Here is a 13,523-nt window from a genome sequence, read left to right as displayed (position 1 = left end):
TCTGTCTTTCTGAATGGGTCCTTATCGTTCTCAAGTCCTCATGGTCCCTCCCCCTTTGTAAGTGCTCAATTTTTTTAAATCCTCAAGTTCTTTTTCCCACCCTTTGTGAGGTACATTATTCCTTTCTTCTAAAGCTGTAATGTAGCCTTCTATGTAAGTGATTTTTGTAGACATAGAGGCCAAGATTGATGTATTGTCTTGTATTCCTTCGAGAATTGCTTCATACAATTTGCAATATGGGGCTAATGCAATTGTCATAGCCGACATAATTGTTAATAAGTCCGTTTTTTTGCTTGGGGACTCCTTTTGCGTCGATGTAGCTATTTCACTTAACCGTCAGTTTTTCAGCGATTTCAGTGTGTTTGCTATTTTTCCCGGAGTTGCCATTGCTTCCATGAACAAGCTATCGCTCAACCTAGTTCTGTGTGGCTCTTCCTCTATCACTGAGCATTTGGCTTATTCTTTCAGGCCTTCTCTTTGATGGTTCAATCCGTAAAGGTCTCTTACTTTCTCTGGGGTGCATAATAGCTGGCCTGAATTCAGATGGACTTTTGTCTAGTCTTGACGAGAGGCATTTTTCCGGGAATCTTTTGGTTGCATCATCTGTTTTTGCCAATCGCGGCCTTCATCCGAGGATTTCGGATGCAGGTTGGTTATCGGCTTCGTCTAATTCTGTCGGTGCTTCTCTCGGGCCAGCTCCTGTCTTAGATGTTCATCATCGGTTCTTAATGTCTTCTCACCCCCTTCTGGGGCCGCCTCCTGATGTTCTTTCAAAGTGCTTATCCTCCGACTTTCTTCTCTTTCCTCTATTTGGCGCCGTACTGCTTTAGCCGCATTTCTTTTTTCCAATAGGATCTGTGACAGACCTACGGCAGAAGGGCCTTCTTGCACCACATTTATTCCGGAGGTCCGTTGTCTGTTCACTGCGGAATTCTCCTCGACCGCTTCTAACATTTCAGCGTCCGACAGTTTGTTTTCCGAGTCTAATTTGCGCTTCTGTTGGTTGAAAAAGAATGCTTTCAATGTGCCTGACAAAGATGCTGGCGGCAGCGCTTTTTGTGTTCCTTCATTTTTTTTTTGTGGTTTCATTTTTCTGTTTTCTCCTACCATTTTCGCTTTTCCTAGTTGCATGCAACCTTTTTCTTGGGTATTCTTTGATGTTTTCGTTATACTGATCTTTTCTTGGTTTTTTCTTTGTGTTGTTATTTTGTTAGCAGTTTTCCTTTTTTTCTGTTTTAGGGCTGGCGCCTTTCTCTCCGATTCCGAGTCCGAATCTGATGTTACAATTTCACTTTCTCTCGTACTTTCATCTATTCCGCTCTCTTTGGTATTGTGTCTGTTGGGGTTATTGATTGTCTCCTGGTTTTTCTCCTTAAGACCTTTGTCTTCTTCTATGGCACTTTCATTTCTGCCTGGCTCCACAGCAGATTTTGTGGGTCCATGTGGACAATTGCTCGTGCGACCGTTTCAGAATTCTTCCTTTGTAGATGTTCGGGATTGTTTTCTCCGTCCCTTTCTTGGGATACTTTGTCCCTCTCCGCGGCTGCCCTTTCCTGCTCCAATATCAGGCTATTTGTGAGTTCCGCTGTCGACACTGCTTCGTTTTGCTTTTCGGGGCTGCCTGTCAGCCCTCGGCATTTCTCGCGGCCACGCCCCTCCTCGCTCTCCGTCCGCGTTGGACTCCTCCCAGCCCGCCCTGGGCCAGGCAAGCCTGCAGTTCCTCCACCGCGGCTCTCCAACTGCTGCGATGCACTCGTCTCCTCCCTGTCCTCGGCACTGCAGCACGCCCACTGAGGGTCCGTCAGTGGCTGCCCTTTGGCTGCCATTGCCGGAAACCCACTCGCCTTATCGGCGGTGTGCGGAGCGCTGCTCAGCTCGGGTCCTGGTAAGTCCTTTCTTTTTCCACCGCTTTGGTCTACTTGCGGCTCTTGTATTTCTAGTGCAACTTGGGTGGCTTCCGCTTGTATTTGCCCTGGGGGGGGCTGCCGTCTTACGTGCCTCTTCCCTGAGCTCGCTGTTCGTGCTCTTCCTATGAGTTCTAAGAGCTTGAGGCTCTTTATTCACTTCATGGTCACATTCTTCGCTGGTGGACGTCTTTGTTTTCAGCCTCTTGACTGGTGATTTAACGCTCCTTAGACGACGCCTGCTGTGGTCAGCGTCTGAATCTGCTACCGCCTCTTCCAGTCTTTCATTTCTGGTGTTTTTTCGCCATTGGTGCGGTGGAGGTTTCTCAGATTTCTGAGTTGAGTCCATTCTCCCTCTGCTCCCGCGGACTCACGCAGACTCCAGCAGACTCAACTCTCCTCACCAACTCTGCTCACCGCTCCGCTCTGGGTATGGGTTTTTAAGCGCTCCCACACGCTGTAGTAGACAGGGGTGAGAGACTGCGAGCACGACTCCAGCAGACTCAACTCTCCTCACCAACTCCGCTCACCGCTCTGCTCTGGGTATGGGTTTTTAAGCCCTCCCACACGCTGTAGTAGACAGGGGAGAGAGACTGCGAGCACGACTCCAGCAGACTCAACTCTCCGCACCAAAAACTACTGTCTCACGCGTCGGCTTGCACAGCAAATCTTACCCACTCAACCAATCATATCCAATCAATCTTCTTTCACTTATTATGATACTGTATTCTTTAATTTAATGACTGCAAATAACAGGACATACATGCAGAAAGGGTTTTTGAGTTACAGAGATATCATCCTAGCAGCTGTGCTTCTTTTAGAGATACTTTAAATATAATATGAACAGGCTATGTCTTGTATAGCATCCACAAATGTCATGTCATTCTTTTATACTGCATAAATCACCACTTTAGTGGTCTTGAAGCACTAATCCTTGGCCATTTACAAGCAAATAGCAACCCCGCCTAGGGTGGCATTCAGACCTCGGTCTGTGGGGTGATAGGAAAACCAGGTCAAGGAGAGCAGGAAACGTGAAGAGTGGGAAAAGCCAGGGAAGCCAAAACACAGCGCTAGCTCACAATAGGTAGGAAAAGAAAAATATATGGGTGAGTGAGATGATCATTGAGAAGAATGTAAAGCTTTTAGTATTTTGTGGAAAACAAAATTCCGATGAAAAGATGAGACGAGAGCTTCCTCATTAGACAGCTAACTTTCATGGAGACAGTTACTGAACAAGTGGTGCTATTGCGTTGTCATACTGTGGATGTGTGATGGCCTTGGGATGTACACAAACAGTGCCTAGAATTTGTGTGAGGGAACGACCCAAATAATCATATTAATTTTGTGTTCTGGTAAAGCGTTTCCTACTGACGAAGGTGTCAGAGCAAGGAAATGGCTATGTGCTGGATGTGTGCTGGGGGACACAAAAGGAGAGTTTGGCAGAGGGCCTCCCCAACCTGAGCAATACTAGGCCGGTGGAAAAGAGAGAATAAGTGTCGCCTTTGTATGTGGTGAACTGGTAATAGCTACTGCAATGCAGTATGAAAGAAGTAAATTAGTGTTACTTTTATAAAAGAATGCTTGCCAGGAGACATTCACATTATGGACAGCACTCAAGGTGGGCAGCTGTCTACTATAAAGCATGTACCCAGAGGCTGCCTGGCAACTTAGGCAAAGGCTTTGATGCCACATATATAATCTTACACCTGTTTGAAAGGACATTATAGAGGGCATTAATCAAGAAGACTGGTCATTTTAGTCTATAACATATAAGATACATGGACTCTGCCTGATCAGTAAGGTATGTCGCACTGCATCAAAGGACGCTCGTAGGTCTTTGTACAAAAGCAGACAATGTGTATACGGGAACTAAGTCGCCTGAGACATGCACACCCTCACCTTGTTGATCTTGTTGGTCTTCGGGAGTGTCTGGCTGACATGCAGATCTGAATATCGAGGAGGCTTTCTCAAGGGGTTGTTGATGTCACATGGCACAGATTCTGTCCGGACTAATCTTGCTGTGATAGAAGGGCACAATGAAAAATACTAAGATAAGGATACGTATGAAAGATAGCAAGATGAGATGTGAACACAAACTAATCACACTGCCTCAGCTCATTATCAAACTGAGAAGTTACTTGTCCTGGAATATGTCCACTAACATGTTAACTAGGAAACAGAAACACATATCATTCAGTGAGTTAACAATGATTTGACATTCTTCATGGGCATTAATTGTAACATAAACCGTGGGATTGGGGATGTGGTAAGACTTGAGTTTTTGAGCAGGGCGGTGAATGAACAGACTTCTAGTGCAGAAAAACCTATGTTAGTTAAGTCGTGCACCCTTATTCTTCATTGGCACACTCAGAAAATCAGTGCTGACTTATATTGGAGTTACCCACTTGTAACCTGCGAGCCTTAAAATGGAGGCCCACATTTATTAAAGCTTCATTGCATTTAGTTTACCAGACTCAAGTTATGTTAAACAGGGTTCAGGATGCTATGGCTCCAAATGTGCACTTGTGCACTTAAGAACTTGTTGTACAGATAGTCTAAGATTAGGGACAAAATAACAGGCACAACACATCATCAAGTAACTGGGTATGTGTTTGCCTCGTCAATATTCAGAGAAATGTGGGCTAAAAAGTGAATTGACATGGAAATTGAGACTGATACTAGAAACACAACTACAGGAGACGAACACTCAAGCATAAAAAACCTATGTTAGCTTGTAATCAACGTAAATACAATTTAAGATTCTTGAATACACCCCTATATAAAAGACACTTAGTGAAAACGATCTGAAGACTTTGATAAATTGCACTCTAACCACACTTTCAGCCAGATTAAATAAATCGTCCTTCCTAAAATCGACCTCAATTTGCTAATATGATCAGATCGGGTAGGGCGTGGGCTCTTCCTTCTAGGTATAGTTTCCTTACCTCCACGGTGAATGATGAGCAGGTGGCACGGGGGTGCTTCTTTGGTGCATTTATTGTGGCACTTTAACCTGAAGAGTTGAAAACCAAAGGTACACGTGAATTAATCTGAAGAAATCCGTCTGCTCATTGCAAAAGTAAACATTCCATCTTCCAGAAATGGCTTTACCAAACCTGACAAAGTCTAGAACAGAAATCATGTTTCGTAGAACAGCTTAAGCAAACATCGTGATGTACATTATAGTGTATTGTTATCCCGTCTGTAGATGGCGCAGGCTCTCTACTTTATTAATCTCAGAGAAATGGGGCATACATTCTGCGGAAATCATTTAAAATTACTATTCACATGCGCCGTGTGCGAATTGTACTTGCAAACTTTTTTCAAATTCAAAATCAATGGGCCTCATTACACGGTAGGCAGTGGACCAAGGTGCTAATAACACCTTGGTCCATGCCGGTAAAATACCGGCACCGCCTTGGTGGAAAGGGGAATTACCGCCCTATTCAAAGGTTGGCGTGGCGGTAATTCCCCTTCCACCATTGCAATTCCCCATTCCCATTTTTGCCCCATAGGGCATAATGGGAATGGGGAAGGTGCTAATTACAGTACCACAAATTTGCGTTGCCGTAATTAGCACCAAGGTCCCTTAGCGGGTTGGTTTTTAACGCCTGCTAAAAGCAGGCGTTAAAGTACCAACCCGCTAAGGGACCTCGTAGTAAGGCGGTAAGGGTTAATGGCCACCGGTACCATTACCGGTGACCTTAACCCTTACCGCCTACCGTGTAATGAGGCCCAATATTTACTATTATTACTCCAAGAAGTGGGCATGTTATATGTCTGGCACAACGTGATTCCTTTCTTGGCAATATACCCAAGAACACGATTCCCATGAAGTGTCTGGTCCAGTTGGAGCATTTGCATATCATGTGTTCATAAAAGTATACTTCCATACATTCACCTGCTCAGTCTGAACTTCTGGGTTCTACAGCAGTATTCCAATATTTAGCAATTATTTTTCTAGGAATTTTCACAGCCTTGGTTATTAAAAAGGCACCACAATCAAATCTCCCCTCAACGGCTTCAGAAATAATGTCTCCCTCCTCTGCAATCACTTTAGGTTTCAAGGTCATCCCTTATTTGAACACAATAGAATCCCATAATACTATCAGACAGGATAATCAAAACATCACAGCATCAACGGCGCTTCAGCGCGGGCAAAAAGCGCGTACGAGGTTAGCCTTGTTAACATCAATGGTCGGGTTGGGTGGAATGTACCCTGTGATTAATCACCTCTCCTAATACTGGTCATAAACCTTTATTCTAATGTGTTAAACATGGTTTCAGGCAACCATCAAAACCGCCTTATATTTGACTCTTCGCTCCTTTCCTGCTGGACAAACAAGTTGTACATCCACCTCTGCACCCTTTGATCCCCACTCTGCGCCATCTAGAGACAGGTGCCATATCCAACGATACTCTCTGAAGCCTATAAACTATTCCCTCCCCACATCACAAAACACGTCTCGCACTGAAAAAACTCAGCTCACCAAGGGCTCTCCATAACGTAGGAACCGTAAATGCCAGATCGACTAATAAACACACCGCAAGTACCCGCTATCTCCTGGAAGAACTTTGATATCCTAGTAATTATTGAATCCTGGTGCAATAACAACTATGCCATACTGGTTTACACACTATCACCAGATGTATACAAAATCCATGTGAATAATAGGACAGTTAAAGCAGGGTGTTTGTTAAGGATTTCAATCAGGCGACACACACCTTGGGCTTCATTACGAGTCCAGCGGTAACCGAGGCGGTAAAACCGCCTGGTTACCGCTGGACTCGTATTACCATTCCGCCTCTGTGATTCCCGGAATTACTGGGGCATTACAACCCCGGTTTCCCCGGAGGCGGAATGGTGTTAATCCCCATTCCCATTGAGTCCTGAGGGACTCAATGGGAATGGGGATCATGGAAACACTGGCAGCATCTCGTAATGCTGCCAGTGTTTCCTCTTCCGCCTGCAGGCGGGCGGTGTTAAACCCGCCAGGTCAGACCTGGCGGGAACATCACCTCCCGCCTGCAGGAGTCGGGATCAGGCGGTCCGGAAACAATGGTGGCGGCGGGTTTACCGCCACCGTTATTTCCGGACCGCCTGATTTGTAATGAGGCCCCTTGTCTCGGCCTAGTATGTAGCGCACAACTGAGATGCTTTTCTCCTTATTTTATGCAGATTCAATTTGAGATGGCACACCACTCATATCACACCACCTTTCCAAATACCCAGGGTCACAATGGACCATGAACCAGGCTGGTTGGTAAAATGCAATATTTATTTATTTATTTTAAAATTCAAAATAAATCATACACTTTTTAATATGGGGCAGCAATTACCAATGGGGTGATAATTACAATGAGGATGTAACAATACACTTGGTTTATCCTTCTAGTGGAAAATATACAAGACATCCGGGAATAGGAGGACTTTTTGATTTAGGAAAGATAGCACCCGAGTTAGGATTTCCCCCTGCAATGTTCCCTCAAACCACAAATAATCAATTCTGAATGAATAGAAAGACACAACAGGTACTCGGGGATAAGATGCAGAAAACAGAATCCAAATCCGACCTTCCCTCACCAAATAAGAGTGGAGAGCGGATTTTAAACCCCTTGCAATGTTATGAAATGACACTCGGAAATGGACAAATAATTAATTAATGTGTGGTTACAACTCTAAGGTAAATACAATTTCTCACTAAAGCAACCATATATAGACGCTAACAATCACAAGCAATGGATTACCCAGAGCATACAATTCGAAAATGCGTGGAAAGTTTAAAACATGTTGCAGCAAAATGACACGTGTAAAAGTTGCATTTCCTTTAATTTCCGTGTAAATTCACCCAAACGGTTTTTAATCAAAACGGGTGCAAGTTTGATTACGGCCCTTCTTCTCCTGGCATTCTGTCCAACTTGTGGTTTCTGTGAGAAACCTGGCGGTGCTCCCATGCCTGAGCCTTAGGGATTGTTTGCTCAGATGTTCAGGGAGGGGTCCTCATGTCTGGATCCCAATCCTCAGGGCGGACAAGTGAGGGCGGGCCATCTGGGTGAGGGGTCTTTGGGAATTGGATATGGAGGACTGACAGGCGAGACATGGTACCCCCTTTCTCTGAAACCAACCTCCCCTACATTCCCTCTACCGTCATAGGGTAATATCGTATCAGCCCTATTAAAAAACATACACTTCAGTTACAAAGGTTGAAAAGGCAGACTGTCCCTGTAAGGCCCAGCTCAATCAGGACTCCGGAACAGGCATATCACACTAATTGGATAATGCATTCAGTCAAACTCTGGACTGACTTCATACCTGCAGCCCGCTGGCCAACCCCAGGTGTATAAAAAGAAGGACGTTTCACAATATCAGAAGAAGCAGTTGGAGGCACAGCAGCAGGGAGCCTGCGTGGCTGAGTCCAGCAGGGGATCCTTGACTTGTGAGGAACTTGCAGTTCGGAGGAGAGCAACCGAAGAGAGAGTATTGACGAAGAAAGACTGGCAGGCTATCCTGCGGCAGAGCAAAGGATCAGGGATGAAGAAGCAAGGGAGCCGTGTCTCCAGGGAGCCAAAGTTCTGAGAAGGGAAAGGTTGTGGAGAGGGCCAACCTTCCCTTGTGTTTAAGAGAAGTATTTGCTCTCCTGCCATGGCCAGGAGCGTCCGAGGGGCAGGTGGTGAGACCCTGAGCTTGAATTGCAGTATTTGGGAATAAATTAATTTAATCGGGAGAAGCCTTCATTGGCTGGTGAGTCTAATTCAGAGAAAGAGACTGGCGGGTATGAATGAGCGACCAGATGCAAAGTATCAAGTAACTGTTAATGGAAGAAAGCTTCAGAGTGGTAGCCCAATCACAAGGAAAACTGGCAGAATGAACGTACTGGGTGCAAAAGACAATCAGAGTGAATGAAAGTGGATACAAGTTTTTCAAGTCGTCCCATAAGAAATATTACACTATCGAAAGTCTCCGAGCCCTTACAGAAGGAATATGTGCTCCTGAGGAGGGCCAGAGAGCAACGAAGCGGGAGCAAAATTGTGCTGACCAAGGAGGGAGGAAAACCAAGCCAGAAGAACGTTGTATGATAGAATAAAAGGAGAACCCAAAAGACATTATGAAAGATGCAACAGCTATACCTAAGGGCTGAGACTAGGGGAAGGGAACCCCGAGTCTGAAAGGTATTGTGAACAGTGTTAAAAGGCTGTTTTTTTAAAGTCCAGGCAACAATGTACTGTGCCCTTTCTTTGGAGAAGAATCTTGGAGCCTGGAGGAACGTTATGTACAGAGATAAGTTGTGGAAGGAATTTTCCTAGGAAGGGCCTAAAGACTTATGATTTTGGATCACGCATTTCTTTTGACTTTCCAGCACGTTGTTGGAAATAGGAATATGACAAGTACAGGTTGTGACACAGACAGTGTTTTATTTTGGACTTCTAGACACAGACTTGCCTGAGATACATTAGTTGAGGGAAGTCTCCTCTTAGAGTTAGGGCTAGTTAGGCATTATATCAATCCTGACAATTGGAATAAAGGTGTTCCAACTATATCTCTTGTATCTGTGTCTATATCTGTCTCACATTTCCCACAGAGCTCAGTACTTTCCCCATGGCTCTTCAATGCCAACCTGTAATGCCTCTCTTATTTGACCACTCGATTTTCCAACTCTTCCAAACTTGCACAGATGATACCAAAATTGCCTTCAAGATGGGCAAAGCTGCTGCTAACTCACAAACATTGCATGCTGCCTAAAAGCCTCCACAGCTGAGATCATCCGGATAAACTCCATAGGTTCCCAAAAAAGAGATTATCCAGATGGGCTCCTTAGACCCCTCCCATCCATCGGACCTTCTTTCCTGGGTTTTCCACCTACCCCTTTATCTCAAGCAAAAAACATAGCACTCATTTTTAATGGATTCCTCATATTCACCCTCTCAATCAAAAAGAAACTTACAAGAAAAGTGCTCTTCCACCTACAGATGCTCAAACAGATTAGAGCACATGTAAGTAATTTGCTGACGGGGGACGTTACATGTAGACATACACGTAGGTGCCACCTGTGATGATGCACCAGATATTATCACTTGTCCCAAGAGGGAGCCCTTTTCTTGTGAAGCTAGGGAGGTGTAGCCACTACCCAATAGTCCCACTAGGGGTGGTTTAATGCGGGAGTACCTCATGGGGAGGGACTCCGCCTCTGGGGATAAGGCACACCACCTTGGGTAGAACTCATTTTATAACATCACACCTGCACATGCCTTAGCCACTCCCTCTATTTCAAACCACTATATTGAAAGCAAGCCTATGTATTTCTGTAGTGTCTGGGGTACAGCCAAGACAGAAAATACTAGGATGCACAAGAGCACCGAAAAAATAAGCAATACTGTCTATACTAGTACTAGACAAGGTGGCTCGCAGGAGGCATGAGGAATACCAAGGAGCCACGTTATGCTGGGGCAGAGTAAGCCCCATATAATGGAAAGAAAAGATAGACTCTGCGTCTGTCTTCCATCCTTGTCGGGGAACCTGGAAGTTACTAAGCCGAAGAGATGGCTCTGCAGAGGAAGCTGGCGAGTGGCTGAGTGAGCCTGTGACAGGTTTGGCGTCTGCAAGATCGAGCCCAGCGAGAAGCAGGCAAGGCAGTGGCACGACCTCTAGGAGGAGGTGGACCGTGCCGAGACTGCAAGAAGCCACAATACGTCGAGCTGCCGAAAAAGCAGTATCAAGACGGATGACTGCAGGAAGCGGGAAGGAGACTGTTCACAGTCCCTGGAGAGACTTATGCTATGCAAGTAAGTCACAGAAGGCAATGGGAAGCACAGCAGAATGGTAGGGATGTAGAGGGAGAAGAGAGGTCTCTGCTTCATGCCGGTGCAAGCGAGGGCCATCAAGGGTCAGGGACCCACAGCAGGACAAGGAGTGCATCCGTAACAATCTTCCTTGTACCATTGGCGAAGATTAGTCTGCTGACCACCAGAGAAGGGTCTAGGACCCTAAGAGAAGGGTACCAAGCATTTGAGGAAATATTCCTCATAGCAGTGGTATAGGCCCACTGACCACCGGAGAAGGATCTGAGAAGCCAACAAAGAAGAACAAAGTATCTGAGGAAATCTTCTTCGTACCAGTGGTGGAGGTAGGTCCACTGACCATCAGAGAAAGGTCTGGGACCCTGACATATGTAGGATTTATAACTTTGTGGATGTAGTGGAAAAGCGTCAAGATAACACCCAAGCTGAGAAAGAATTTGCAAACACCAGGAGAAAGCAGCCATTCTTCTGGTAAGAAAACTGATTCCTTGTCAAGTACGCTGAGCGCGGTGAAGGGAGTCATTCCACCTGGCATTGCTGTGAAGCCTTGTTGTGAACTATATTGGAAAGTGCACATCATTACCAGGAGAAGGGAGTCATTCTGCTGGTCCAGAGGGTTGACTGTACAAAGTGCAACAACTGCCAGCTAGGTCAAGGGAGTCATTCCACCTGGCACTTTTATACAAGAGGGCATTTTTGGGAACTCCACCCATGTACCAGGAGAAGGGAGTCACTCTCGTGAAGAAGGAACCTTCTGTTGGATTATCTTAGTCTTTAGTTATAGTGTAAGGGATAGAAGTTTAGTGTGACACAGGACATTGGACTTTTCATTTGGACGGACATTCTGAGAGGTCCTTACTATTTGTTTGAGGCAGCGGAACCCCTCTTAGAGGGATAGCAAGGGTTATTTCACATTCAATAAAAGTCGACAACCAAAAACATGCCACCCTCGTGTCAGCATCTTTCTTCGACACCCTTACACACCCCACAACCAACCTTTGGTCATTTGCACAGCAGAGTGCAAATGTGCAGGGTAAAAGATGGCATACACATGGGTACCCCACCTTTTGCCCTGGACGTTTGTGCTCCGTGATGCAAAGTGAGTAACAGCTGCCTGGCATGCATGCCACGCAGCATTTACTTCTAGCATGGCAAATGGTGCTCACAATTACAAAAAAATGTTGGCCAATGTAGACCTAATTGCACTTCCCCCGCCCTCTTCCTGGCACCCCCCCTCGCTTCCCCAATGTAAGGAAAGCATGCTATCAAAGTAAGACAGACACAAGTGACCACCGTTCAAGAATGTTTATTGAACTTTAACAAAGGTGTGATAAACGCCCATCGAATCCTAAATCTACAGATGGGAGAAAGCTACGACCATCAAATAATAATAATGCAGTCCTAGTGGAGTCTTATCAAAATAAAAGGGCCTATACTAAACTAAAAAAACTATTGCCAATCCTCACCAAGGGTTGGGTAATGTTCATGAAAAAGAAAGAAGTGTCACAAAATGATAAATCCGGATGTTTAGGCCATTGGCCTCCCTTCCCCACGTTTTCAACACGGGACAAGGTGGTTCACTCAAGCATAGCACACTCTTTGGCTTCTCCGGCCCAAGGACACAGTTCCATTACCAACATCATGGCCTTCTATGCCCAAGTCTGTTAAGTTTTTCAAAGGTCTCTTGATTCATAGGGCCTGATGTACCAAACAAACAAAAGATTCCTTTAAACGTACTCAAGTCAGGCGATTCACTCTTCACCCTGGCTCAGATCCTCCTCTCCAATGCCTATAGAATATCTTTTATCGTGATCCCCATCAGCTGGGGCTCAGATCCCTTTTTCACAATTAGTCTCCCTCAGCCGGGCTCGGATCAATTGCCGTTCATACTAGCTAATAAAGACTTTCAAATATACACAGGGTTTTGCTCGACCCGTTGCAGGACCACTTCGATTTCACAGTTCACAATTTTACACCCTCAGTTGGATACCTAACAGAAACCTTCGACACACAATGCACTTTTCTTCAGCGTTAATTCGCCTTCTTATGTTTCTTATTCTTGAGGGCTTGTGAAAGTAGTGGTTCGTCTCCAAAAAGGTCAAGGGTACTATCCTCCTTGCAACCCTCTAAGGTCTTGCCGTCTTTCTCCTCACATTAAACTGCCATCTTAGAACTACTGCTTCCTGGTGTGTTTTGTGCTCTGTATTTTATCCGTGTGGGGAAGCGTGATGGAAGTCAGGTGTATGTAATTATTAGTAATTGCCTGACTCTCCCCGACCCTTGTGTTGGGACATTTCAGGTATACTGCTTGGGTGTTAGTCCATTTTCTCAGCGTGAACTGTCCACGAGAAAGTGTTTGCGTCAGGAAAGGAGTGCAGGGGTGAGTTCCTAGGTATCCTAACTGGTAGGATGGGGAAAAGGTGTTACAGGGAAGGGGATACCATGTCTCACCATCCGGCGTCCAGAATACCCCTCTTCCAGGTTATCCTCCCGCACTGCTCCACCCCCAGGAACTGGATCCAAAATGACAGATCTCCGGGAACTAGTGGGTGAGACACCTTCTGGTTTCTCACAACCTGCACTTTTGCACTGTCGCACTTGCACAATCTGAATGACACAAGGCCTAGTACGATTGTTTGTCTTGTCCTGCCTCTGTCTCCCCACCTTGTCTTGTCATGCCTAGAAACACTTGTGTACAGGCGCGTTATAAATGACATATCATATATATCATACCTGCATCAACAGGCTGCACACAGATGTCAAAAACAAGCGCTCTGCTTGCTGTGCTACTGACCGGCAGCTATACAGAGCACCAATTAATTA

At 45.5% G+C, this 13,523-nt stretch overlaps 1 protein-coding gene across 1 annotated transcript in view; it reads right to left on the bottom strand.

Annotated features, from left to right (window-relative positions):
- The window catches only part of KSR2 (kinase suppressor of ras 2), a 2,560,931-nt gene that overhangs the window by 1,205,984 nt on the left and 1,341,424 nt on the right, over positions 1 to 13,523 (bottom strand). Inside the window, exons 8-9 of the mRNA XM_069619206.1 lie at positions 4,850 to 4,917; positions 3,804 to 3,922 (exon numbers count right to left, since the gene is read on the bottom strand). Coding sequence (XP_069475307.1) covers positions 3,804 to 3,922; positions 4,850 to 4,917 — 187 coding nt within the window. The remainder of the gene's footprint in view (positions 1 to 3,803; positions 3,923 to 4,849; positions 4,918 to 13,523) is intronic.

This window comes from Ambystoma mexicanum, chromosome 10 (assembly GCF_040938575.1).
Source record: "Ambystoma mexicanum isolate Mex_15411 chromosome 10, UKY_AmexF1_1, whole genome shotgun sequence".
Lineage (NCBI taxonomy): Eukaryota > Metazoa > Chordata > Amphibia > Caudata > Ambystomatidae > Ambystoma > Ambystoma mexicanum.
Note: the sequence above shows the minus strand (reverse complement) of the source record. Positions and strands in the feature narration are given on the sequence as shown.